Here is a 27,605-nt window from a genome sequence, read left to right as displayed (position 1 = left end):
TGTCAAGGAACATGTTTTTCAATACTAACATTTCATTTGGTACTGTCCATTTGAGTTTTCTAAATATTCATCCCTTCTCGATTCATCGTCTGCAAAGTAAGTTTTTATGACATTTTGTAAACTTTCGTTTGCAAGGTCATGTACAATAGGTTCTCTTCCTTCTCTCCCTAACTTTCTTTCTAAACTCTTCACCAAATACCATCTTTATGGTTCTGTGTAGTTCTTTGAGATAAATGTTCTAGAACGTCAGGTGTTATATTTCATCAGCCATGTTCATTTCAATACTGGTCCAAATATCTGCATCTTTCATATCTTTCAATGGCATTAAAGCCGCGCTTAAAATACCAGCTATGTCTCGTTCACCATTGACTTCCATTGCGTCTACAACTTCTTGGAATTGAGGTTGTAAGTTTATGAACCACCTATCCGGGTTAGCTTTATGACCCCATCTCATTGTAGTTCCATCGTCTGCAGAAACAAAAGTAGGTTTGTTTCCATCTTGGTTAGGTTCTGAATGAACTTTAAACAATGTTTTCATTTCTATATGTTTTCTTGAAATTTAACCTTTTATTTTCACCGAGTTCATCCGAAGATTGAACGTTAAATGCTCGTAAGTAAAAAGGGTTGTTGTATTTGTGTACATTTTCTTTCAGTACTTCCATTCTATGCTGAATATTTTCATCTGGTGTTGGAGTCTTTTGTATGTCGCAAACATTTTTTCGATATTCTTCTACTATGTCAGCCGAATTTTTTTTTTAGACTCTTGGAAATATTCCATATTCTCCGCATACTCTTGTTGAGGGTCAAGATTTTTCGGCTGTTCCAAATCTTCATCTGGTTCTGTGAAGTTAGTTTCCAAAGGAGGGACTTGTTTGTTTCCTTCAGGCTCTTCTAGCTGTTGTTGCTGAACTATTTCTTCCATGCTTGGTTGTATCTGAACTTCTTCCTGTGGAGTTTCTTGTACCTCATCTGCTGGCATTTCATATATTCCGAGACCGTTTCAACAATTTCCCTATCTACGTCATCCGCATTCATAAGCTTTTGTTCTTTCGTTCCGTCTCTATTTTTTACGCGTTTCATGACGAAAGTTGAATTGTCATTTAGCTCTGACATCAAATATCTCGGAGTAAATTCATCCATGTCATTTGGATGATATGCTATTAAATCATATCCCTTAGCGAGCTTGTATTTTCCAGGTTTGAGATTATATCCGTTTTGGTGCTGAGCCATAAAGCTAAATAGGTTCGGGTCAGTATTTCCATCCTTGAACTTTCCAATAGCTTCTTTAATATCTGTCACTAAAGTCAATACTATCTGGGAAACCACACTCTTCTTTAAGCATTTTTAAGAATTCTTGGTTTCCTTGTTCTCTACTTCTTTTATGTCCTTGCTCTGTTTGTGGTTGTTGTTGTGCTGGATTTTGAACTGTTGGTTGTTGTGCTGGATTTTGAAACTGTTGGTTGCTGTGCTGGTTTTTGAACTGTTGGTTGTTGTGTTGGTTTTGGTGCATGCCTGTGTCTGTGTCCATGTGACGATGTAAATGTTCTAGGTAGTCCTGGTGCAGGTGCTTCTCTTGGAGGGTTTGGTGGTATATAAATTCCACCAGCTGGCACATATGTTCCATCTGCAGCGTAATGTCCTACCTGACTTTTCGTTTCTTAAGAAAGCATTTACTAGGTCTGTTTTGGTCTGTTGTAACTCTTTTTCTTGACTTTTCACAACAGTTGCTCTAACGGCGTCATAGGCACTTTGAACTGCCTGTCTCGTTGCTGCATCTGTTATTTTCGTCATATTTTGTGCTACTTCTTTTAACTCTTTGTCGAAACCTTCAGACTTCAGTTTCTTTCCAGATGAGAAGTCGTTCACTTGTTTCACCTTACTATGAAGAGCTTCGAAGGCGTTCTTAAAGTCAGCATTTGTTAAAGCTTCATTTGAACTGTCTTCATCCGCTTGTATTTTTGTCCTTATTGACCCTATGAGTTGGGCTGCTTTAGCGTTGGCTTGGGCATCTAACCAGTCATTGTTAGCTTTTATATATTCTGCGCTTTTCATTGCCTTTTGCATGGCTGCGTCGTTATTTTACTTTCTTGTGCTAAGTTTTCATACTGTACGGTTTGGTTTTGCAACTGTAAAAGTTTTCTGCCTTTACATTTGCTTCAACTTCCTTTTTATACTCATCGCTATCCATATATGTCTTCAGGGCTTTTTGTTTTATCTCTTCATCTTTCAGTATTTTATATTGAGTAGTATGGTTTTTCAAATTTATGACATCTTGTTCCATTTTTGCTACTTCTGCTGCTTTTTCTGACACTTTTTTCGCATATTCCTCTGTACTTAGTTCTTTCAGTTGTTCTTCTTTCTTCTTTTTCTCTACGTTTAACTCATTGAGTTTCTTTGTGTGTCTGTCATATTCTAGTTTCTTTTCGTTTTCACTTATTTGCTTCTGTATGTCTATGTTTGACTTTTTGACATCTGTTATTTGATTTTTGAGTGAACTCAAATTCATTTGACTTTGAGGGTTATAGGCTGTTCCGTCTGCAGCTCACCATAGCCTGCCATTTTCGCTAAAAGTGCCGCTCTTAAACCTCCACTCTGTGCACCAACAACTCGGTTTAAAAGCATAGGATTGCTTGACATTTGTTGCAACATAGTGGGGTCATTCAGCATTTGTTGTTGCAACTGTTGTTGTGGTGTTAGTTTTACTATTGGATGTTTCAATGCTCTCTTCCTCTTACGTATATTCTTACGTAGCTTACGTGGCATTTTAAGTGAAGTTAAAAAGGAAACAATAAGAATTACCGAAAAAGTGACAAAACATCAAAAACAGGGAGGAGGTCTCAATTTTTATTACTTATATTATTTTACAATATTTATATAAATACTCTTTAGAATATATTTTACTATAAAATTATACCTCAAATTCAAATATTTAAAATATTATTTACATAATTATCTCAAAATTATATTTTTATATATTATTTTTCATATGTATAAATCATATAATCTATATCTATGCAAATCTCATCTAATTTTTTTGAAACAAACCGCTACCATTTATAATGGTCCATCTTAAATTCATCAAAAATTCTGGTACATGTTAGTACCAGAGTCTTCAAATCTCAAACACTCTGGTACTAACATGTACCAGACGCGAGTTTCCAATGCCCTCGTACGATTTTCTATTCAGATCTTCTTGAATGAGAAGGTCTTCATAGAAACTCGTACGAGGGCTTCTCTTTTAAATACTCTGGTACCTGCTGGTATCGGAGTCGACTTTACAGCCCTTTCCCCAATTTTGAAGCTGGGGAAAGTTTTCAAGCAATGAAAGGGAAGCTCTCGCTATGAGGTGAAAATCTAGAATTTTTACCTCATAGCGAGTAATCCTTTGTTAATTGCTTGAAAACTTTCTTCAAATTATCAAAATTTCGAGGAAAGTTTCCTTGCTTCAAAGTAGAGATGGAGCCCTTTGAGCCACTGCATATAGGTCAGTAACTCAAAATACTCCATCTCTACTAGAAATCGCCAAAATTTGGGTCGCAATCTTTGAAATGCGACGCAAGTTTGGGCAATTTCGCGAGGGACTTGCTCCATTTGGTGCATAGATTCACACTCTATGCACCAGATGGAACAATTCTTTCGCTGACAGCGGGAAACTTTGTCTGAATAGTTTAACATTCAGACAAAGTTTTCCGCTGTCAGAGAGGGAATGGAAGGGTAAGGGGTATATATTCATAATGTATACCGCTTACTCTTCTATTCCCTCAAGAAAGTTCAAAAACTTGGGTGCAATCAGTTCTGATTGCACCCAAGTTTTTGAACTTTATATAAGGAATTGTTGGCTATGATGTACTGATCATGAATCAGTACATCATAGCCAACAATTCCTTCGCAAACAGTGGGAAACTTTGTCTGAATAGTTTAACATTCAGACAAAGTTTCCCGCTGTCAGGGAGGGAATTAGAGGGTGGGAGATATATAGATAGACTATAAATCTCTCACCCTTTAATTCCCTCAAGAAAGTTCAAAAACTTGGAAAATGCTGAAGAAAAACTTTCTCAAATAAATGAGAAGATACAAAATTCAATTACATATTTAAGATCGTTTGAAATTCCAAATGAATTGTTAGATACGTATATGTTAGAAATTAATGAATTTTGTTATAATTCTCCGGGTTATATTTTAGAACATTTCGAAGAATTTTTGGAGGATTTCAAAGAAAAGAATAATTTAATAGACTAAAAAAATTATTATTTTTATTTATTGTGAATTTTAAATTGTCACTTTTTGAGTGTTACTCCCTATTGAAAGTGTCACTTTTTGGGTGTCACTTTTTCGGAAATTCTTATATACTCCTATTGGATGTTTCAATGCTCTCTTCCTCTTACGTATATTCTTACGTAGCTTACGTGGCATTTTAAGTGAAGTTAAAAAGAGGCTTTTGACAGATGTTTATATGAGACTTTCTCCGGTTTATAGGACCTCTCTCATATTCTATCTTGTTAAGACTTCCTGGACTGTTGTCAAAATGTCATGTTGTCTCATTTTTTCAGAGAAGTTGGTTTAACCGAGGGACCGAGGGACCTGGTGTTATACTAAACATCTTCAGGGGCTAGAGGGGCGCAGCCCTGGAAGCCCCAATACCTTTTTTTTTTTTTTTTTTTTTTTTTGTTAGAGATGTGAAAACTTAAATTTTATAATCCCTGGGATGCACTTTCTTCGATTTTTTTAAAATTTTTGGGATAAATTTTGACATCTTTTTTTTGCTGGCGACCCCCCCGTTCACAAAAAAAATATCGAGCGAAGGGGGGGTCGCCAGCAAAAAGCGAAAATTTTTTTTGGTGAACGGGGGGGTCGCCAGCGAGAACCTTAAAAATAAACTTCAGAAAAAAATCTAAAAAGAAAAAAAGCGAAAAGGCCCTGGAGTCGAACTGGGGAACTTAAGGCTTATACTATGACTCTTACCACTGAACTATATTATCTGTGGATCGGTGCTTTAAAAATTGTAAATATAAAGATTATCATAACGAATTAAAATGTAAAATAATAAATATTACTCTTATATATTATTAGATTTTAAATTACAAAATAATAATAACAAAAAATATTCATGACCGGAGGTTTTAATTAATGTTTAATGAAAGAGAACGATTCATTATAAATTATTGAATTTTAAATTGTTGTAAAAACACATTGAAATATTTGTGAAGAAAATGGCTATTTAATATTGAAAAATAAATAATAACAAAATGTTTATTTCATTTAGTTGCCATTAAGATATGACGGCTATTTAACAAGTTTTTCTTGGATCTTAACCGCCTAACGTTCAAAATTAACCTTTGTGCTTTGATATTACGTTCACATGTTGCCTCCGAAGGAGATGAACATAACAAGCGTAATGCTATTTCCGCAAGGATGGATTTTTCTCCAATTCTATGCGAGATCTCTTCCCAAGCATAATTTTGTGCCTCGTCCATCAGATCGTTCTCAAAGATGTCTGATTCCTTATTGATGAACGTATTATATAACGAGAGTACAAGCGTTTTTTGTCTTTTGTTCAATCGGAATTGAACCAAAATGCGCTTGAGGTAATCTTTAGCTGCTGTTAGATCATTTTCGGCAGTCTGATGATTATCCTCGCGTACATCTTGCAATGTAAGCCTAAGTTGATCATCAGATTCGACAATTCTACGAAATGTGCCTTCATCTGTTACATCAATTACAGCGTTTGTGTTACCTTCCTCAAAAATAGAATCCATGTAAATGTCCTGTAAATCTTCTGCCGGAGCTTTATCAGGAATATGCTCGAAACAATAAGAATTACCGAAAAAGTGACAAAACATCAAAAACAGGGAGGGGGTCTCAATTTTTATTACTTATATTATTTTACAATATTTATATAAATACTCTTTATAATATATTTTACTATAAAATTATACCTCAAATTCAAATATTTAAAATATTATTTACATAATTATCTCAAAATTATATTTTTATATATTATTTTTCATATGTATAAATCATATAATCTATATCTATGCAAATCTCATCTAAAATTTTTTGAAACAAACCGCTACCATTTTATAATGGTCCATCTTAAATTCATCATAAATTCTGGTACATGTTAGTACCAGAGTCTTCAAATCTCAAACACTCTGGTACCAACATGTACCAGACGCGAGTTTCCAATGCCCTCGTACGATTTTCTATTAAGATCTTCTTGAATGAGAAGGTCTTCATAGAAACTCGTACGAGGGCTTCTCTTTTAAATACTCTGGTACCTGCTGGTATCGGAGTCGACTTTACAGCCCTTTCCCCAATTTTGAAGCTGGGGAAAGTTTTCAAGCAATGAAAGGGAAGCTCTCGCTATGAGGTGAAAATCTAGAATTTTTACCTCATAGCGAGTAATCCTTTGTTAATTGCTTGAAAACTTTCTTCAAATTATCAAAATTTCGAGGAAAGTTTCCTTGCTTCAAAGTAGAGATGGAGCCCTTTGAGCCACTGCATATAGGTCAGTGACTCAAAATACTCCATCTCTACTAGAAATCGCCAAAATTTGGGTCGCAATCTTTGAAATGCGACGCAAGTTTTGGCAATTTCGCGAGGGACTTGCTCCATTTGGTGCATAGATTCACACTCTATGCACCAGATGGAACAATTCTTTCGCTGACAGCGGGAAACTTTGTCTGAATAGTTTAACATTCAGACAAAGTTTCCCGCTGTCAGAGAGGGAATGGAAGGGTAAGAGGTATATATTCATAATGTATACCTCTTACTCTTCCATTCCCTCAAGAAAGTTCAAAAACTTGGGTGCAATCAGAACTGATTGCACCCAAGTTTTTGAACTTTATATAAGGAATTGTTGGCTATGATGTACTGATCATGAATCAGTACATCATAGCCAACAATTCCTTCGCAAACAGTGGGAAACTTTGTCTGAATAGTTTAACATTCAGACAAAATTTCCCGCTGTCAGGGAGGGAATTAGAGGGTGGGAGATATATAGATAGACTATAAATCTCTCACCCTTTAATTCCCTCAAGAAAGTTCAAAAACTTGGGTGCAATCAGTTCTGATTGCACCCAAGTTTTTGAATTTTGTATCAGGAATTGTTGGCTATGATGTGGATAGCCGCTGCCAGACCAAATGAATTAACCGTTGTGAATAACGTTTCTGAATCTTTATTTAAAAAGATAAAATATCACGATTTTGGCTGCGTTAAAAATCAAAGAATTGATGTTTTTGTCAAAAATCTTTTAGAAGAAGTTGCACCCAATTACTTTTATCGTATTAAAAACGATTTACTTCAAACAGGTTTTATTCCTTCAATTAGAATTTCGCGAGCCTCGATTGACAGATTATAAAACAAAATTGAAAAGAGAAGTTCAATCACGTTTATACCAAGTATTAAATTTTGTTCAGAATCAAGAAGCCAATTTGAATCCATTAAGATTTTTATTGGAAAATGCTGAAGAAAAACTTTCTCAAATAAATGAGAAGATACAAAATTCAATTACATATTTAAGATCGTTTGAAATTCCAAATGAATTGTTAGATACGTATATGTTAGAAATTAATGAATTTTGTTATAATTCTCCAGATTATATTTTAGAACATTTCGAAGAATTTTTAGAGGATTTCAAAGAAAAGAATAATTTAATAGACTAAAAAATTTATTATTTTTATTTATTGTGAATTTTAAATTGTCACTTTTTAAGTGTTACTCCCTATTGAAAGTGTCACTTTTTCGGAAATTCTTATATACTCGTTTGTGTTACCTTCCTCAAAAATAGAATCCATGTAAATGTCCTGTAAATCTTCTGCCGGAGCTTTATCAGGAATATGCTCACTTTGAAAGGAACTCAAGGGATCGGCCAAATCTTCTACTTCTTCGTTTTTAACAAACTTTCTATGGAAGTAGAACCTTCCTCTCGGCGTGAGAGAGAATGCCAAACACCATAGCCCACCAAAGTCAGAGTCCAAGGTATAGCTATCCAATGAGTTAGTATACAATTCTTCAGTATGGTGGCACTGCGTTCCACCATACGCAATACTTGTGAATTTGACACTTTACAAAACCGTTAACATATATTTTACAACACAAACGACAACACTAACTTAACCTTAAATATTTACAAAGCCGCCAACCACTTCACCTCACTAACGAACTCACTAATGTAAAAAAATAAACGTTCTCACTAACGTTCTCACTAACGACTTCACTAACGTTCTCATAAATTTTCCTCAATATCTTCATCATCAGTGTTAACCATATTGTAGTCATACTTGAAGCCATAAACTTTCTCTAACTTCTTAACGTACAATTTACATAACTTACCTTCGTCATCGTATGGTTTAATGATATAACTATTTCTATCTTTATACACAGTCAATGAAAAGTCAACTGGTCTCGGATGTATTTGAAAGAACATGTTATGCTCAGGAAGGAAGAATAAATGTTTAAATGTATGTTTGTTATACTGTGGAATTCGAATGAGTTGCTTTTGTTCTGTCATTACATCCAAATAAAAATTTTCAGTAAAAATAAAACTAACGTTAAAAATTTCTCATAACATAAACGTTCTCATTGCTTTATAACTCTCTTCCTTGGTTTCTTTTTAGTTGCTTTCTTTACGTCCGTCTCCAACTTGACTGTCTTTCTTCTTCGTCCATAATGATACCAGTTACTTCCACCAGTCAATGGGTCAAATGGTCTTTCGTAAGGGTTTCCATACATTCCATAGGGACCATACGGAAGAACTACTGGTGGAAGTTGTGGAGAAGAAACATTTTCTTTAGTTCCATCGAATCTATTTAAATGCATTGTTTCACCTTTCATCTGGTCATTAAAGTCTTTTGCATGTTTTGCAAACTCATCGTCCTTTCCTAAAGCATTTTCTGACTCAGTCGCAACCAAATTGGATGCTTTATTTATGAGCCCTATTTTATTTAATCTTAACTTCTTTGCAACCCAGCCTCCAATCTTTCCTTTATTTGCATCTAATGTCTTCGAAACTCTTCCTCCACTCATTTTATTTACTGCGTCATAAGCTCCAAGTGCTTTTGCTCCAAATGCTAATGCTTTTGTTCCCATTGCGCCTAAAGCTGCCCAAGCTACCATTTACACCATATTAAAATCATCTCTCTTCAATATTATCTCATAAAAGTTCTCGTTACTGGAGAAAGTCAATGAAACAAAGCGTTCTCCGGGCTTCGTCCTCACCGCTTTGCGGTCTATCTAACTTATTTCTTATATCATCTATACGCTTCAAAATGTCTGAACAATTGCTAACATCTTCTACAACAATTATTTCATCATGAATGACCTTCAAGAACAAGCTCATTTAATATGCTATTAAAATCATCTCAATAATGAGTCCATCCTTTCCATCTTTAGGTAGCACAACATCTTTCATTGAAGAAGGTTCAACAAGTCTTATATTAAACTTACTGACAAAGTTTGTTATACTATAATGCTTCGGCGGCGAATACATATAGTTTGAAAGACATAATATAGATTCTTCAGCAAATTCACTTATACTGGATTTTATAACAATGTTCTCACGAGACCAAATGCCACCAATTGAAAAACTTGTAAGCAATCCTGCTGAACCTTCTACTGTAAACGTCGATGGTAACATTCCACGAAGGTCATCTATTGACATCGTTGAGTCACTGAATTTAAAGATTTTCTTAAAGCAATCGTCATTATCTAACCATGCAATAGCTTTGAAGTTTTCATTCGAATAGACATCTGCTTCATTAAATGTAAATCCTGACTTCTTTGCAGAGACGACTTTAAAATCTATTGAGTTTGTTTCAAAATTATATGCTATGGTAACTTCTGAAGGTAATGGATGTCCTTCCGCAGTAAGTTGTTCTCTCACTACCGTTTGAAGCTTTGTGTTAAAAACTTTCATGTCATCTCCTGTGTCTAGGTTCACATACACAGCAACAGGGAAACTATCTTGCTTCTTTGTTTCATCATTATATCTCAAAACATTAAAGTTCTTCAATAATATTGTTCTTCCTGCTGGAATACTTCGAACCTGTCTGATTTCAATAGCTTTCTCACCTCCTACATACTCTACCCAGTGTCTTGGATATTCATAGTATACTGACTTTCTTGAATTTTGGTTGGTTTCATCATAACGTGTTCATAGTATATCTTTATACTCTTGTCAGTTAGACTCGGTGCTATGTTCTGAATATTTCTGACTTGCATTTTTAATGGAGATAAAATGAAGCATTTAATACATGATGTAGATGAAGACATGAATGAAACTACAGACATACTTAACTCTTCTCTTATTCTTCCTTTCAGCAAAGATTATGAATTCTGTTCAAATGGTGTGTATTTCTATTGTGGAAAGATGGGTTCAGGTAAGACATTTAACCTCATTCGTCATATACTCATAACAGAGCGTTTAGGAAACGACTCTTACTATGACCAAATCATTATATCAGCAACTTCAGACTCTATGGATTCAACAGCGAAAACATTCATGTCAAAAGTTCAAGCATCTGTCGTTAAAGTTCCAGATAGCGAACTCATTGAATTTCTTCAACGTTACATTCGACGTAAGAGGAAATATTATGCCATCGTTGAATTTATACAGTCAGGAATGCAAAAGACTTCTGAGGAGATGGAAAGAATTATTGACAAACACCACTTACGTCAATACTCAGGAGTTTACGATATGAAACGACTTACAAACTACATTCTGTCAAAACTTTCAAAATACCCCTTCAAAAATATCCATCAAACACTTTATTAGTTTGTGACGACTTCGCTGGTAAAGGTTTAGTGTCAAAACCAGACTCACCATTAGCTAACATCATAACTAAAGTCAGACATTACCATTTAACTGTAGCAATACTTATGCAAACATGGCGTTTTCTTGCTTTAAACATAAAACGTCTCATAACTGACTTCGTTATCTTTCAAGGTTTCTCACGTTATGATATTGAACTCATTTGGAAACAGTCAGGTATAACATTACCTTTTGAAGAAATTTGGGAAGCATATAAGTCTCTCATCTCTCCTCGTTCATACCTTGAGATTCATATCATGACTAATACCATTAAAGTCAAAAATATTCCATGGGAACGACCAACATTGTTTTAAAGTTTAACCTTCAATTGACTGATGGTAAACAAATTCCATGCATCTCTGTCGCCATTTCTGTTAATATTTTTGCTGTCATTCATATCATCCACTTCCCCATCCGTTAGCTTTTGAGGATATGCGTTAGAATAGCTGTTCTTAAATGAAGGCTTTTCACCTTTGAGAGCATAAACTCTATAACTTTCTGCATACTTTATGTTTGAACCTCCTGAGCCATCGTTGACATAAATTTTTATAGGCTTCCACCCTTTGTTCATGTTCCTGCTTCTTCCCTTAGCTCTTTTGTTCAGTAGTTCTACATCTTTATACACAGCTCCTGTCTCAGTGAATTCAACAGTATTTTCATTCGTTAGCTTTACATTCAAACCCATGTCGAGTATATTGTTCATTTCATACATATAAAAGGTTTTTATATGTATGAAATGAGAAGCAAATCCATCTTAGCTGGTGCCGTTAATGTTCCAATTGAACCAACAGCAAATGTTGACTCACGAACGACAAACAATATTGTCATAAAGAACTATAGTTCAGAGTGTTTGAAAGAAAAAGAACCAGAACTTAAGTCGGTGAATTTAAACTCAGCTTCAAACGCTAACGCTACATCAGATGTTAAGTTAGAGTATCCACCACTGGACCAAATTCTTTCAAGAGAAGCCAACGACAATCCTTACACAAATGTTCAAACAAATCCTTCAGATAACGTAGACCATTACCTTCTTCAGTTATACCAAACAATTTTACTCAAAGACGATAAGAAGCTTTTGACAAATCTTATAAGCAAGAACCAAATAATTCTAACAAAGGAGGACCTTGAAAATGTTATATCACGAATAACAGGGAAACAATGTGTCATTGACTATCTCGACCCTGAAATCGAATGCTGTGGTCAAACTCCACTATTCATGAAAATAGGTAACATCCGCATCATTGAAACACCAGGAACTACAGGAGTTGAGTTTAAGTATAAATATTCGAACGAGTATACAAACTATCTACTGACTATAAGCTTTGTTTGAAATATGTTTTAGTAAATTAAAGCAGTCAGGAGGGCTCTTTGAGCCCATCTTGACGCTTTGCGCCGTCAGTCAAAAAAAATTTCAAGTTAGCAATTTGTAATATCTATCCAAAACTTCTTCAACAGTATCGAACTCATCTTCATAATGCAAACCTAATCTTATTGACTTGGTGCACTTTTCACTAACACAATATTTTTCTGTTCTCTTGACTGACATAACTAACTCATTTGTTTCATCAAACAGCAACAACCAAAGTTCATGACCTAATACATAACATTCATACTTTATATTTTTAGCTCTGAGTTCTCTTGTAAGCTGTTGCATTTAATATTTTAGACTCTTTTGATCTTTTATAATTATATAATTTTTTATTTTCTTATATTATCTTATTTACTTCACATAATATATAACTCCATAGTATATGTAATTAAATTTTAACCTTGATTTTATTACAAATTCTGTTATCATGAATATGCGCAATCAAAACATATTAATATAGAGTTTTGAACTAATTCAATATTGTGTAATGGATCAAAACAACAAATTATATAAAATATTACAGATTTACATTGTAAATCAATATAATCAAATTATATAATCTTATATAAAAACAAAGATCCTTCATCTGCTTAGATCTAATAACTTCAAGGTATACCCTGATTAATTGCATACATAGAATTTAACAAAAACAAATATTTCATATTCCTGGAGGTCTATCGTCATGATCGGAACGATTTTCGGGAAAAACATCAAAAGACGATTATTTTTCGGGAAAAACGTTTCTTCCCAATATTTGTCACAAACATTAGATTATTAAAATATATGTTGGATATCCCTTAGTATGAGACTTCATGACTCTTGTTGTCTAACGTGAGCTTTGGATTGCAAGCTCTGTGGTTAACGAACATAAATTAATTGTAAAGTTTTCAAAATTTTCATCGTTTCTATCAGCATCTATTTTTCCTTTAAAATAATATATTTGTATGAATACAATATTTAGTAATTTTTTTATTTCCCATAATTTCATTCAAAATTTCAGAAAAAATTAATTTCTATTCAATATTATTTCAGCTTCAAAACACTTCATTCTTATAGATGTTGATTCACTAAAGTGTGATTCTATTTATATGAGGTAGGGGCATGAGGCTCGCAAGTCTTATTGCTTTTTACCTCAATTTAGGTATTAAATAATTATAATGATTCATAGTGGCCGCTGCTGACTGGCCATCAGCAGTCCCCTGGCCAAGATTAATATAATTATTTAATACTTATCCGGTTTTACATCAATAACAACAAAGCTAATCAATCATCATTCAGAAATGCGGGAAATTACTACTAATATTAAAGATTGATAGACATTAGGCTGGCCACCTTCTGTCTAATATCTTTACGAATAAAAATATACTTTTTAAAACAAATTATTTAATAAATTTTATTAAAAAACAAAATCAAATATCAAATTGATCATCATTCAACTTGATGAAGAAGCGGCATGCTACATATTCTTCTTTGCATGATTCGTTCATTGAATTTCTTGTCTTTCGCAATTCAGATATTACACGTTCTACATCTGCTTCACTGCACGAAAGTGACATCATCCTTTTTCCAATTGGTCTTATTGCTTTTAGTTGCTTTATGCCATTCATGTACCAAAACTTGCCATCATTTTGAGCAAGATGATGACCATTTATAAGATGGGAATCATCTTGCTCTATGAAGAAATCGTAAGCATCAATCAATTCCTTGGCTCTATCGTCTTTATTGATCGTTGGATCAACTGTTGATTCGGCAATTGCTCTTTGTCTGAGGATTGTTATCATGAATGTGTATAGATCTTTTATCTCTTCATCTACAACATCCCAGACCAAGAAATTCCTCGAACCATCGGCATTTGTTTCGGCTGCATGATCGTCGTTAAGCATTTGTTCCTCTTCTGCTTGCTGGATCTCTTCATCATGCTCGGCTACCTCGTCAACACGTTCTGTTCGTTCTTCTTCAAGGATTTCACCGAGTTTCTCAAATGTGATCTCGCGATTGATGATCCTCAGGGAAGGAATCGTTGGGACTTGCACATCTTTCAACTGCATTATAGGTGGATAGCTTGTCTTTCCTCCAAAACCCTTCTTGTCTCTGATGATCTTCCTTGCTAACGGTGTAAAGCCGAAAGCAAACCGAAGCAAATCTATTCTGTTGTAAACGAAAACGATAAAAACAGTTTGACAGAAAAGTGACACTTTACATGGCAAAAAATAGAGCCTTACTTTTGAGATACTTGAGATTGAAACTGAATCTTATGAGGCGGTGATCTTGAATCACTACCTCATAAGGTTCAGTTTCATATAAAATTTGTTGCAATTTGTTATTCTTTTGCAATTATTTCTTATAAGATTTTACATCTTTTAGCGGGGAATGTTTGTTATCATGTATATATTATAAATATCTACACAATAACGAACATTCCTCGCTAAATTGCTGAGAAACTTTGAGGAAATGTCGAACAATTTCCTCAAAGTTTCTCAGATTTATATAGATCACTAGAGTCCCCTAGGCACTGATTCTGGTTCAGTACCTAGGAGGCTCTAGTTCTCTAACGAACTGATAAAATGTTTTTAAATTTTTGGATATTGCTACCTGTGAAGCACTGACTTCAAGTCAGTACCTCACAGGTAGCAATTACATTGAAAGATGGGAGAAACTTTGTCCGAAAGTTAAACTATTCGGACAAAGTTTCTCCCATTTGTAGTGGAGATGGAAGGCTTTGAGGTATATTGTATTAATATATACCCAAAGCCTTCCATCTCCACTTGAAAGTTCCAAAACTTTGGGTTAATAGTTTGCAATTAACCCAAAGTTTTGGAACTTTCTAGAAGGAATTGCAGGGTAAGAGGTACATATTCATACTATGTACCTCTTACCCTCCAATTCCTTCCTTAACATAAACAAATTTGGAGTTAATTGTTTGCAATTAACTCCGGGTTTGTTGACCTCCAAATGAAAATGAAAGGGTAAGAGGTATATAGTGACCCTATATGCCTCTTACCCTTTCATTCTCATTAATTATGGGAGAAACTTTGGCCGAATGTTAAATTATTCGACCAAAGTTTCTCCCATTTTTTGAAGGGATTGGAGGCTATGAGATACTGATGCAATGTCAGTACCTCATGGCCTCCAATTCCATCCTGAAACTGATCAAAGTGGACCTTACATGCATTTGAAATTTGCCATGTAAAGTCCACTTTTTGAGAGAGAGAGGATTTGACTGCGTCAAATCCTCTTTTTCGTTTACGAGAATTCTACCATATTCTTTCATATCATTTTTGAATATTGTAGTGATTGATCGGAGAATCTCTTCACCATCTGGCGTTAATCTTCCTGCCATTTCATCCAACATCCCTTGGCACTGTTGTATCATCAGGAATGCATAAGCACCCATGGACTTGTTGGATTCCAGCCATAATTGAAGTTGCTTTAATGGCTTGAATATCATTAAAGCATCTTTAAAGAGTGGAGGAATTCCATCACGTGTCCATTGTAACTGTTCACGTGTAGCTCTGGAAAGGGATAGTGGGAGATCTCCACTTCTTAAAGCAGTATTAATTGTTTCCAGATTATCAAAGATGAAAAACAGAGTATCATATATGTATAGCCAGCGAGTTTCCGGGATTGATGGAACCCTGATCTTGTATCTCGCTCTCATATCGTGATTCTTAAAGATAATGATAATCTGGTGAACTCTATTCATCAGTTCATTCAACAATGGACATTGCTTACGTGCGTGGACAATAGCATTGTTCAAGACGTGGTTAAGGCAACGAATGTACACGGTTTGTAAGCCAGGGAAAAGGGCTCCTTCTGGCCTCCAGTGGCAGAGTCCTTTAACCTGGGCTGGCAAACCATCTCCGACTACTCCAGCTACGTGGTTTTTATTAACCTTAAGAGAATCAAACCACGTATGGTAGTCCTCGTATGTCCAATTAGTCGAAATTGTTGTGTCGAAGAATTGGTGGCGATCTGTTTTGCCTGGATTGCACACACAAGAGAATAGACCATGACAGCTGCCGTGTGTTCCGCAGTCCAGGGAAATTGAGAAGATGCGGAATTCCTCGCAGAACTTTAGGCCCCGAGGGGAGTCTGTTTTGCCTAAAGTAATCAATGCCTCTCTGACACCGCGCCGTGTGAACTCAATGTCTGGGATTGTAAAGTTGATGCCTTGTTCGCGATTGACTTTATTTTTAAGCCACTTGGCGAAGCTCTCTAGGAAGCTTTTAAATGCTGGCTTCATTGTGGCATAAAGGCTTATATCTAGGCTCGCAATAAGCCTGGCAATGATCTCTTCTAACGAAGGATCATTACCAGAGCCAACTGCTTGCGGAGTATTCTCAACTTGGTGCTCAGCAGGAACGTAGTTGGGCATTGTGAGTAAAAATTTGCACTTATGATCTTTAAAATCATTTTTCCTGCTTTTTTTAATGCATTGCACGAACTGCCCTTGAACTAATGTTTCACTACATTCGGCACAGTATGTAAAGAGCCTTCCTTTGTCTGATTGATTAGGCTCATTCTCATAAGAGTATATAAGAATTTCCGAAAAAGTGACACCCAAAAAGTGACACTTTCAATAGGGAGTAACACTTAAAAAGTGACAATTTAAAATTCACAATAAATAAAAATAATAAATTTTTTAGTCTAATAAATTATTCTTTTCTTTGAAATCCTCTAAAAATTCTTCGAAATGTTCTAAAATATAATCTGGAGAATTATAACAAAATTCATTAATTTCTAACATATACGTATCTAACAATTCATTTGGAATTTCAAACGATCTTAAATATGTAATTGAATTTTGTATCTTCTCATTTATTTGAGAAAGTTTTTCTTCAGCATTTTCCAATAAAAATCTTAATGGATTCAAATTGGCTTCTTGATTCTGAACAAAATTTAATACTTGGTATAAACGTGATTGAACTTCTCTTTTCAATTTTGTTTTATAATCTGTCAATCGAGGCTCGCGAATTCTAATTGAAGGAATAAAACCTGTTTGAAGTAAATCGTTTTTAATACGATAAAAGTAATTGGGTGCAACTTCTTCTAAAAGATTTTTGACAAAAACATCAATTCTTTGATTTTAACGCAGCCAAAATCGTGATATTTTATCTTTTTAAATAAAGATTCAGAAACGTTATTCACAACGGTTAATTCATTTGGTCTGGCAGCGGCTATCCACATCATAGCCAACAATTCCTGATACAAAATTCAAAAAACTTGGGTGCAATCAGAACTGATTGCACCCAAGTTTTTGAACTTTCTTGAGGGAATTAAAGGGTGAGAGATTTATAGTCTATCTATATATCTCCCACCCTCTAATTCCCTCCCTGACAGCGGGAAATTTTGTCTGAATGTTAAACTATTCAGACAAAGTTTCCCACTGTTTGCGAAGGAATTGTTGGCTATGATGTACTGATTCATGATCAGTACATCATAGCCAACAATTCCTTATATAAAGTTCAAAAACTTGGGTGCAATCAGTTCTGATTGCACCCAAGTTTTTGAACTTTCTTGAGGGAATGGAAGAGTAAGAGGTATACATTATGAATATATACCTCTTACCCTTCCATTCCCTCTCTGACAGCGGGAAACTTTGTCTGAATGTTAAACTATTCAGACAAAGTTTCCCGCTGTCAGCGAAAGAATTGTTCCATCTGGTGCATAGAGTGTGAATCTATGCACCAAATGGAGCAAGTCCCTCGCGAAATTGCCAAAACTTGCGTCGCATTTCAAAGATTGCGACCCAAATTTTGGCGATTTCTAGTAGAGATGGAGTATTTTGAGTCACTGACCTATATGCAGTGGCTCAAAGGGCTCCATCTCTACTTTGAAGCAAGGAAACTTTCCTCGAAATTTTGATAATTTGAAGAAAGTTTTCAAGCAATTAACAAAAGATTACTCGCTATGAGGTAAAAATTCTAGATTTTCACCTCATAGCGAGAGCTTCCCTTTCATTGCTTGAAAACTTTCCCCAGCTTCAAAATTGGGGAAAGGGCTGTAAAGTCGACTCCGATACAGCAGGTACCAGAGTATTTAAAAGAGAAGCCCTCGTACGAGTTTCTATGAAGACCTTCTCATTCAAGAAGATCTTAATAGAAAATCGTACGAGGGCATTGGAAACTCGCGTCTGGTACATGTTGGTACCAGAGTGTTTGAGATTTGAAGACTCTGGTACTAACATGTACCAGAATTTATGATGAATTTAAGATGGACCATTATAAAATGGTAGCGGTTTGTTTCAAAAAATTTTAGATGAGATTTGCATAGATATAGATTATATTGTTGCATGCTAAGATCAGTCATAATGTAAACCTCTCAATTTTATTGTCGTGGGAAGTATCTCAATTCCTTCAAAAAAATTGAAAAACTATTTAATTTTAAAAATATAATACTTTTAATTAGTTAATTAATTGGAGATATTTTTAAAAAATCACTTTTGATAATACTTTTGAGAACTTTAATTAAAAAAATATATTCAAAAATATCCAGGATATCAAGAGTGAATTGTTCCTTATGAGGTATATAGTTATAATGTATACCTCATAAGGAACAATTCCCTCCTTAAAACGAGAAAACTTGTTCGAAATTGTTTATCATTTCGAACAAGTTTTCTCGTTTTTAATAACAAACTAAAGGCTATGAGGCACTGATTATATATTAGTGCCTCACAGCCTTTAGTTCCTAATAGATAGCTGGGAAACTTTCTCCAAATGATAAGTTATTCAGAGAAAGTTTCCCAGCTATCAAGAGGGAATTGTTCCTTATGAGGTATATAGTTATGATGTATACCTCATAAGGAACAATTCCCTCCTTAAAATCGTAGACATTTTTATACTTATTAATCAACCATTCAAAATCATATTCCTCTGAAAGTTATTTTATTAAAAATTTAGAATTTTAATAAATATAGAGTTTGAATTTCATACAATACCTATATATTTTCAATAATGGAATTTGAAAACCATTCTCAAAAGTTCTCAGAAAACCTTTTTTTCATTAATTTTAAGAAATCTGAGTATTAAATTAAGTGATAAATTCGTTTGACACTACTTTAATTTTTAAATTCAAAAAATTATATGTGCTTCTTAAAATGACTCAAAAAAATTTATTATAAAATAATATATAATATTAAAAATCCCACAACATTTTTTACTTTACATAATCGTACTTCCTCGACGATTAATTTCCACTCAATTTCTATCGTTGACCGAACTTAGCATGCAACAATATGATTTATACATATGAAAAATAATATATAAAAATATAATTTTGAGATAATTATGTAAATAATATTTTAAATATTTGAATTTGAGGTATAATTTTATAGTAAAATATATTATAAAGAGTATTTATATAAATATTGTAAAATAATATAAGTAATAAAAATTGAGACCCCCTCCCTGTTTTTGATGTTTTGTCACTTTTTCGGTAATTCTTATTGTTTCCACGAACTGCCCTTGAACTAATGTTTCACTACATTCGGCACAGTATGTAAAGAGCCTTCCTTTGTCTGATTGATTAGGCTCATTCTCATAATAGCCGATCGTAGTGAAACATTTTTTCCACACTTTGTTTCCAATGTTTCAGGAGTTGGTGGATATTTCGTCTTCTTAAATGGAATCCACTCATCATATACATGAGGATCCCATGCAGTCATAATAAAAATAAAGCTTTTTGAATATATTCAATTTTTAAATGATATTTTCACGGGTTAAATATAAAATAAAGAATAAGATGTAAATTATTAAAATATTTAATTTTAAATTTTGAACCCGTGATAAATATTTTTTTTGCATTGTTATTAATAATGAAAAATAAAGCTTATTTCAATGAAAATTGTTCTGCAAATTTATTTCACTTTTGACCTCACTTTTTCCGTAATTCAATTTTTTACTTTTAATATTTTAGATCTTCATAATATCATTTGAAAAATTAACCATATAAAAAAATCAAGTTATCAATTCACTTTTTCCGTAATTCAAAAATCAAAAATATAAATAATATATCTTTTTATCAAATATTATTATTATATTCTATGAAAAATGAGGTCCGGAAATTTTGCGGATTCCCGTAACTCAATTTTACGAAAAAGTGCAGTAAACTATTCAAAATACGAGAGAGGGTCAAAGTTGCTATTTGTCACTTTTCCACAAGAATATAATGGGGAAAAAGTTATCATATAGTTGATCTCATTCACTGAGGTGAGAGATGCATGTAGTGTAATGTTATAAACAGTGGGATTGCTGCTCTAAGTCCTAGGTTCGAGACACATTGGCTTCATTTTTCTCTTTTTTATTGACGTAAACTATTCAATTTTTGTGTTCTCCATTCAAATTTCAGAATTTTTTTTGCAGATTTCACGCTACATTCGAAGTTACCTTTTGTAACAACCACCACTGCCTACGAAAGACGAAAGTGTGTCACGATTTCACCCGGAAATCCGACGGTTGTTTAAGAGTAAGCACTTTTGGCACCTACTCTTCAAAATACGGGAAAATTGGTGTAAACTAATGATTTTACGGTAAAATCACGGAAAGTCCCGGAAGAATATATGTGCCTATATGAAATTATACAAAAATGAATCAAACGCATTTTAAAAGATTGTTCTTGTATTATAAATGCTATTCGCAGATTTATTAGTTGAAGAAAATTACCAAATTTTTGCCGATTTACAAAAAATGATTTACAAAGCATATTTTTATAAGGCTTAAAAACTCTTTAAAATGTGACCGGTGACGGAAATCCATGGTAACCAACCGCGGTTCCCGTTTGGAATGCCATATTATTAAGATTCTAAATACTCATACTATTCAAATCTAGATTTTTTCAAATCTCTATTTTTCATATCAAAATTGTTATTTTTTCTTTCAAATTTCAAATTTTGATTTTTTTTTGAAATTTTTATTCAATTTTATGTTTATTTTATCATATTCTTATTATATAGTATTCTTATTCATATTTATTGTTTTAATTTTTCAATGCATACGATAATTTCTTATTCAATTTTTAAACGAATGTTTTGATGGGACGAGCTTACTGAGCATAGGCTCATCCCATCAAAACATTCCTTTAAAAACTCTGGCCTTCATCGAGGCCAGAGTTCGCAATTCATCTCCTCAAAGCCAAGTTCCTCGACGGTCGTCCTCATTAGGCACGATCCGAGAGGAACTTGGCTTTGAATGAAAATTACAAGCTCTGGCCTCAGGAAAAGCCAGAGCTTCGCATACCATCCTCGGGGCCGGCTTCCTCAAAGACCGCCCTGATTCGGGGCGGCCGGAGAGGAATCCAGTCCCGAGAGAACGTCCCTACGAAGCTCTGGCCTTTCCCGAGGCCAGAGCTTGCAAGTACAATCCGCAGGGCCGATTTTGAGGGAGATCGTCCACGTCGTTGACGATCTCCTCTCATCTCGGCCCTGCAAGAAAGAAATATACAGGCTCTGGCCCTAGCAAAGGCCAGAGCTTCGCTTACATTCCCCAGGGCCGGTTTTCCCAAATGCCGTCCTGATCTAGGGCGGCAGGAGCGGAATCCAGCCCTGGGAACATCCAAATACGAAGCTCTGGCCCTAGCAAAGGCCAGGGCTTCGTTTTAAATCCACAGGGCCGGCTTCTCCAAATGCCGCCCTTATCCCGGGCGGCAGGAGAGGAATCCGGCCCTGGGAACATCCAAATACGAAGCTCTGGCCCTAGCAAAGGCCAGGGCTTCGCTTTAAATACTCAGGGCCGGCTTTCTCAAATGCCGTCCTGATCTAGGGCGGCAGGAGAGGAATCCGGCCCTGGGAACATCCAAACACGAAGCTCTGGCCCTAGCAAAGGCCAGGGCTTCGTTTTAAATCCACAGGGCCGGCTTCTCCAAATGCCGCCCTTATCCCGGGCGGCAGGAGAGGAATCCGGCCCTGGGAACATCCAAATACGAAGCTCTGGCCCTAGCAAAGGCCAGGGCTTCGCTTTAAATACTCAGGGCCGGCTTTCTCAAATGCCGTCCTGATCTAGGGCGGCAGGAGAGGAATCCGGCCCTGGGAACATCCAAACACGAAGCTCTGGCCCTAGCAAAGGCCAGGGCTTCGCTTTAAATACTCAGGGCCGGCTTTCTCAAATGCCGTCCTGATCTAGGGCGGCAGGAGAGGAATCCGGCCCTGGGAACATCCAAACACGAAGCTCTGGCCCTAGCAAAGGCCAGAGCCCGCACAATACATCCTCAGGGCCGATTTTGAGGGAGATCGTCCACATCATTGACGATCTCCTCTCATTTCGGCCCTGAAAGAAAGAAATACACAGGCTATGACCTCTGCTAAGGCCATAGCCCCGCTTACAATCTACTTTGCCGAATCTCAGGAGATCCTCCAAATCACGGCGCTTCTCCCTGAGATTCGGCAAAAGCATTTAAAATACAGCTCTAGAAAGCCAAGAAGGGGGTCCTGACCTCGAGAAAGGGCCCCCTTCTTGGCCTTTCTGAGGAACTTTGGTTCGCATTGCGGGCGTCTGCTGCTTCTTTGGACTGGAGCAGCAGACACTCGCAATTTTGAATCATCGCAAGTGCATTTGTGATTGGAGAATGCACTTGCGATGACTTTGGTGCAATTTCGAGAGAATTCTCTATTGATCATGATAAGTGCACTATAGCATCATATGTGCACTTACCATGATCAATAGACTTATTCTCTCGCTGCATTCGCCGAAAGAACAAGAAGACATTCGCAATCACATCTCAACTTGAATAAAACTCTAATATTTCTTTATAATAGTACTCTACTCATTCATAAACTCACCAATAATATATCGTGACACAATTTTTATATTCATATTTCGATATTTGAATTAGTTATATAAGATGTCATACTATAAGTTGTGAGATATTCATATATTATATATATAATATTGTTATATAAAGGCTATATAATATGCGCATAAGAATATTTGATCTAAATATTGACTTTTGATAAATTTATAATGTGAATAACTTGGGTCCAAAAATATTTTCCATTCATTGCTACACTTTTAGATGCGCACATATATAGCGCATCTGCCCCTAAAAGATCAGGTCTGAATATCAACCTTTGCCACTGCATACTGTTCAAAAGGACGATCGTGGTATGGGAAAAATTCACCTCACATGGTATCGTCTCAAAAGTTTTCATAAGTAAATTTTTCTTTTAACTCTCTAAATAATTCGGGTGTTAATGGTTTAGAATGCCATTTATAATTAACCCTAAAGCAGAACATGTATTTATTTTCTGCAGACGTTTGACCTAAATATTCTTCAATCCATTCTTTCAATAAAGGAAATATTGTCTTCCTCCCCGTTGATGTTAAATCTCTTAACTCCAAAACGTTTTCATAAGGATTTCGCATAAACACATCCCACTTATCATACGATAACGTTTTTTGGTTATCGTCTGAATTTAACGCTTTCCACTGTTTATAATTTCTTACATCAATTTTATTTTCCTCCTTAGGTTCTAATTTTTCCATAAATTCCGCACCTTCGTTATAAAACGATTGTAGATAATGTTTATAATCTATCCTATAATCAACCTCTTTCTTTAATTCCTCTTTTAATCTATTCTTTAACTCCCTATTTTCTTTTTTCAATTTATCGTTTTCGACTCTCAATCTCAGTAGTTCGCTATCGTCCTTAACCCTCTTCACATTCTTCACATAGTTTAAATATTTGAAATCGTCGGCACTTTTTGGTTTTACTTCCTCCCTTTCTGGTGGAGGTGGTGGTTCTGGAATAAATCCCGCTTCTGGTAAGTAATAACCCAAAAACTTTTTAACCGTGAATGTTGTATCATCCTCCCCATGTTTATCCTTCACTTCTAGCACATAATCCCACATGTCCTCATAATCATTCTCGAAATTCTCAAAATCAGGAATATATTTTTGCAATTCTTCCTCCGAAAGTTCGAAAATGTTTTTGTTCAAAATTTCAGCAGGTATATTTTCCATATCTTTTATGTAGAAAATAAAAAATCAAATTAATGAAAAATAAAATTTTTATTTTCTGTAAAATGAGCGGAAGACCTCGAAAATATAAAACTGATGAAGAACGTAAAGCAGCAAAAAATAAACAATCTCACGAAAGCTATTTAAGAAATAAAGAAGTTTATAATAAAGGTAATTTAATTAGGTATTACAAAAAGAAACTTGAAAAAGAAAATGACGAGGAAGTAAGGGAAAAAATAATGATGAAAATTAAGTCGCTTAGCGACGAGATGATCCGTAGGATCTCATGAAAACATAGAAAGCTATCAGTGAAAACATCAGACCCTCAAGGTCTCGCCGCTTAGCGGCTAGGTGAGAAATCGGGTGAGATCTCACCTAAGCCACAAAGTGGCTCATGACCCCGTAGGGGTCTTTTAAAAATTTACGCCTTTCGTTAACGAAAACATTACCTTTAAAAACTAACCTTAAGCCGTTTGTCCTAAAAAACTAACCTTAATTTATTTTTTATTTATTTTTTTATTTTATATATGTGTACGTGAAAAGTAAATGTTAAAATTTATGATTTCACTACTTAATAAATTGCCGTGGCTGCGTCATTTCTGTGAAAAATTCATGTAAGGAATTCGTGAATTTTCAGAAGTGGCTTAGTAGTTATTTTTCGTTTCTGGGCGCAGCCAGGGCAATTTATATATGTAGTAATTGAATGTTGAAATTTTTTTATAAGAGATGACGTAAGGTCTGGTTGAAAACTCGTACATTAAAAAAAAACTCGTACATGCCTCAAAAATTGAATACTTTTCAATATACTTTCTCAATCCTATCGTCAAAAATCTGTCATCCTATCGTTCACTTTACAAAACCTATTGTTCACTTTACGCAACCTATCGTCGAAAATCTGTCATTCCTCTCAATTTTTGAGGCATGTACGAGTTTTTTTGAAGCCCTCCATTTTTCAACCCAACCTTATATCATTTTGCAACTATGAAAATTATTTAAATGATTATGTAACTGATTGCCTTGTTGAGAGCAAAAGTGATTCAATTTGTTAAAAAGTGAATTGATCAGCTCAAATTCGGTGAAGTGAAGTAACATATTTTTCTTGCTCACAATTTATATCTCAAAAAAAGTTGGTGAAGTGAATAAAAGTTAGAGTGAATAAGGTCTGATTGAGGGAGAAAAAAAAACTCATAGTTGACTCAAATATTGAATACTTTTCAATGGACTTCTAAATTCTTCATAAATCTGCCATTTTATCGTCCATTTTTCGAAATATATCGTCTAATTTCTGCTATTCAATCGTCGAAAATACATCATTCCTTTCAATTTTTGAGGCATGCTGGTTTTTTTACAGCCACCCATATTTCAACCGGAGTTTGATTGCATTTAACATTCCACGGTCCGGCCAAATGAAATCATAGATATCTACATCATATTTATATTCTGTTTAGATTTTGTCAACGAATAAGCTCCAATAAATTGATTCAAGTTAAAGACGATAACAATTATTCACATTTTTTCTTTCAAGATAAAGATGATAACAATAATGTACGGTGGACCCTTAACTTACATATGATAATATGATACAGCACAACTCAAGGTTTGCGGTCAGTTAAGAAAATAGAATTAAAAATGTTTTTATAATAGTATTGACCTCATTTCTGGAAGCTTTAAAACATTTGAATCAAAAATAATCGTATTCAAGAGATTTTTTTCTTGGCAGAATTTTGAAGTAGTTTTAATAAATGATTGAACAAAACATTGCACTTCTTGAAAGTGGCGAACTCCTTACTAAAAACGAATCAGTTATATTTGATAAAATCAGATCTGCAGGTGATCATTTCGGAAATAAGGTTGTTTGCCGCGTTGCAGGAGGCTGGGTACGAGATAAACTGCTTAATAAGGAATGTGATGACATAGATATCTGTGTTGAAGGCTGTACATCTGAAGAATTCGCTTTGCAACTTGCAGAACAATATCCGAAAAAAGCAACAAAGATAGTCGTATTCGAAGAGAATCCTAAACAAGCCAAATTCATGAAAACTGTTCGAGTTTGTATATATGGATCTGCATGGATCGATATTTGCAATCTAAGAGGAGAAAATTTGGTTGCAACCGCTTTAACTGACGCTCAACATCGTGACCTATCTATTAATGCTCTATTTTACAATATTACAGATTCTAAAGTCGAAGATTTCGTTGGCGGAATCCAAGATCTTAAAAATCAAGTTATTAGAACGCCAATATCTCCAGATGTTACATTTACAGAGGATCCTCTTAGAATTATAAGATCAATTAGATTCCATGTTCGCTATGGATACAAAATTGATGAAAATTTACTTGAAATTGCCAAATTACACCTTTCTGATTTCGAACAAAGGGTTTCCAAAGAAAGAATTGCATCAGAGATCATCAAAATCATAAGGATGGACGGATTTATTGAGTTTGTTGACTTAATAATCAAAATCGGCTTTTTTGAAACAATTTTTGACCCTTTCCACAGATATTCCATAGACCCATTACAAGCACGAGAGAGACTTTCAATCGTAACTCAACGTTCTCCTAAAGAATTTGTTATTCCAATTCAATTAGGTGCAATCTTGTTTCCAATCTACAACGAAGAACCAGTACCAGATCCAGAACATCCAAAGACAAAAATACCGCCAATAGAATGTACAATTTGCAGATATTTGAAATTTCTAACAAAATATGCTCACGAAGCTAATATTTTAGTTAAAGGAGCTTTGAGAGCTAACACAATTAAACTCGACAGAAGAATTGTTGGTCACTGGATAAGAGAAATAGGTCCAATTTGGCCTTTTATTAAGTTTTTAATTTTTGATCAGGCAGAATATGAAAAATGTGAGAATGTGTTATATAACTTCATCAGAGAACAAGGTCTTGCAACATGTTACGACATGAAATGCTTGATTAATGGAAAAGATTTGGCAAATTTACTCGGTGTTAAACTTGGAAAAGGATTTCAGACACATGTTGATGATTTGATAGATTGGCAGCTTGGAAATCCTAATGGAACTCGTGAAGACTACATAGAATTTATTAAAAATAAAAAATTTAATTGTTTGTTTGAATAAATAAAGAAATTGTTTAAAAAATGTATCTTTTAAGGATGCACTTTCTGACTTGCTCCCATAATATCAATATATTTTTATTGCAAAAAAGTATAACAGTAATATAAGGTACTAAGTAGTGATTTAAAATAGTTTCTTCCCGAACAAAGTTAATGACCTTTTACCATAGAAAAAATGGATAAAAAACTAGAATGTCAAAAAATTGAGAGAATGTCAGAAAGTGGTAAGTGTATCGGTAATATTTTGGTGTGATAATTGATTTCAATTAGATGATCTTCATGAAAAAATTAAACTTACAACAGCTCATTTTAATAAGAATTCTCTTCCTTATTGATCATTTGTCTCTCAAGAAATTCAGAGAAATAGGAGTGAAAAAAACTAAGCTGCA

At 34.6% G+C, this 27,605-nt stretch overlaps 7 protein-coding genes and 2 pseudogenes across 9 annotated transcripts, besides 8 other annotated features; 3 read left to right on the top strand and 6 right to left on the bottom strand.

The window, feature by feature from the left end:
- Window positions 1-1,775: 1,775 nt before the first annotated feature.
- Window positions 1,776-2,763, bottom strand: TVAGG3_0587570 (annotated as a pseudogene). Its single transcript has one exon. A coding segment is annotated over exon 1 (988 nt).
- Window positions 2,764-2,782: 19 nt separating this feature from the next.
- Window positions 2,783-4,352: a mobile genetic element.
- A 1,452-nt stretch (window positions 4,353-5,804) lies between these two features.
- Window positions 5,805-7,764: a mobile genetic element.
- An 817-nt stretch (window positions 7,765-8,581) lies between these two features.
- TVAGG3_0587540 (protein of unknown function, DUF4107 family) lies at window positions 8,582-8,836 on the bottom strand (the record flags this gene model as incomplete). Its single annotated transcript, XM_001293263.1, has 1 exon — window positions 8,582-8,836. One exon carries the CDS (start codon window positions 8,834-8,836, stop codon window positions 8,582-8,584), a length of 255 nt encoding a protein of 84 aa, XP_001293264.1.
- A 508-nt stretch (window positions 8,837-9,344) lies between these two features.
- Window positions 9,345-12,475: a mobile genetic element.
- On the top strand, window positions 10,272-10,775 carry TVAGG3_0587530 (uncharacterized protein; the record flags this gene model as incomplete). The annotated part of the gene is made up of 1 exon (XM_051239375.1): window positions 10,272-10,775. The coding sequence occupies one exon, from the start codon at window positions 10,272-10,274 to the stop codon at window positions 10,773-10,775; it is 504 nt and encodes a 167-aa protein (XP_051097199.1).
- TVAGG3_0587520 (uncharacterized protein) lies at window positions 11,122-11,523 on the bottom strand (the record flags this gene model as incomplete). The annotated part of the gene is made up of 1 exon (XM_051239374.1): window positions 11,122-11,523. One exon carries the CDS (start codon window positions 11,521-11,523, stop codon window positions 11,122-11,124), a length of 402 nt encoding a protein of 133 aa, XP_051097198.1.
- On the top strand, window positions 11,539-12,161 carry TVAGG3_0587510 (annotated as a pseudogene). The gene has a single exon. A coding segment is annotated over exon 1 (623 nt).
- A 1,114-nt stretch (window positions 12,476-13,589) lies between the features above and the next one.
- Window positions 13,590-14,321, bottom strand: TVAGG3_0587490 (uncharacterized protein; the record flags this gene model as incomplete). The annotated part of the gene is made up of 1 exon (XM_001303161.2): window positions 13,590-14,321. The coding sequence occupies one exon, from the start codon at window positions 14,319-14,321 to the stop codon at window positions 13,590-13,592; it is 732 nt and encodes a 243-aa protein (XP_001303162.2).
- An 8-nt stretch (window positions 14,322-14,329) lies between these two features.
- Window positions 14,330-15,431: a mobile genetic element.
- Window positions 15,432-15,504: 73 nt separating this feature from the next.
- Window positions 15,505-16,555: a mobile genetic element.
- Window positions 15,768-16,555, bottom strand: TVAGG3_0587470 (ribonuclease H-like family; the record flags this gene model as incomplete). Its single annotated transcript, XM_001303160.2, has 1 exon — window positions 15,768-16,555. A coding segment is annotated over one exon (788 nt), but the record flags the coding sequence as incomplete, so codon positions are not given.
- A 154-nt stretch (window positions 16,556-16,709) lies between these two features.
- Window positions 16,710-18,466: a mobile genetic element.
- A 946-nt stretch (window positions 18,467-19,412) lies between these two features.
- Window positions 19,413-19,631: a mobile genetic element.
- Window positions 19,632-23,306: 3,675 nt separating this feature from the next.
- TVAGG3_0587430 (uncharacterized protein) lies at window positions 23,307-24,131 on the bottom strand (the record flags this gene model as incomplete). Its single annotated transcript, XM_001303159.1, has 1 exon — window positions 23,307-24,131. One exon carries the CDS (start codon window positions 24,129-24,131, stop codon window positions 23,307-23,309), a length of 825 nt encoding a protein of 274 aa, XP_001303160.1.
- Window positions 24,132-25,870: 1,739 nt separating this feature from the next.
- Window positions 25,871-27,220, top strand: TVAGG3_0587420 (tRNA cytidylyltransferase protein; the record flags this gene model as incomplete). Its single annotated transcript, XM_001303158.1, has 1 exon — window positions 25,871-27,220. The coding sequence occupies one exon, from the start codon at window positions 25,871-25,873 to the stop codon at window positions 27,218-27,220; it is 1,350 nt and encodes a 449-aa protein (XP_001303159.1).
- Window positions 27,221-27,258: 38 nt separating this feature from the next.
- Window positions 27,259-27,447: a mobile genetic element.
- The last annotated feature ends 158 nt before the right edge of the window (window positions 27,448-27,605 follow it).

Source organism: Trichomonas vaginalis, chromosome II, assembly GCF_026262505.1.
Source record: "Trichomonas vaginalis G3 chromosome II, whole genome shotgun sequence".
NCBI lineage: Eukaryota > Parabasalia > Trichomonadida > Trichomonadidae > Trichomonas > Trichomonas vaginalis.
This window is presented reverse-complemented; position numbering and strand designations above follow the sequence as displayed.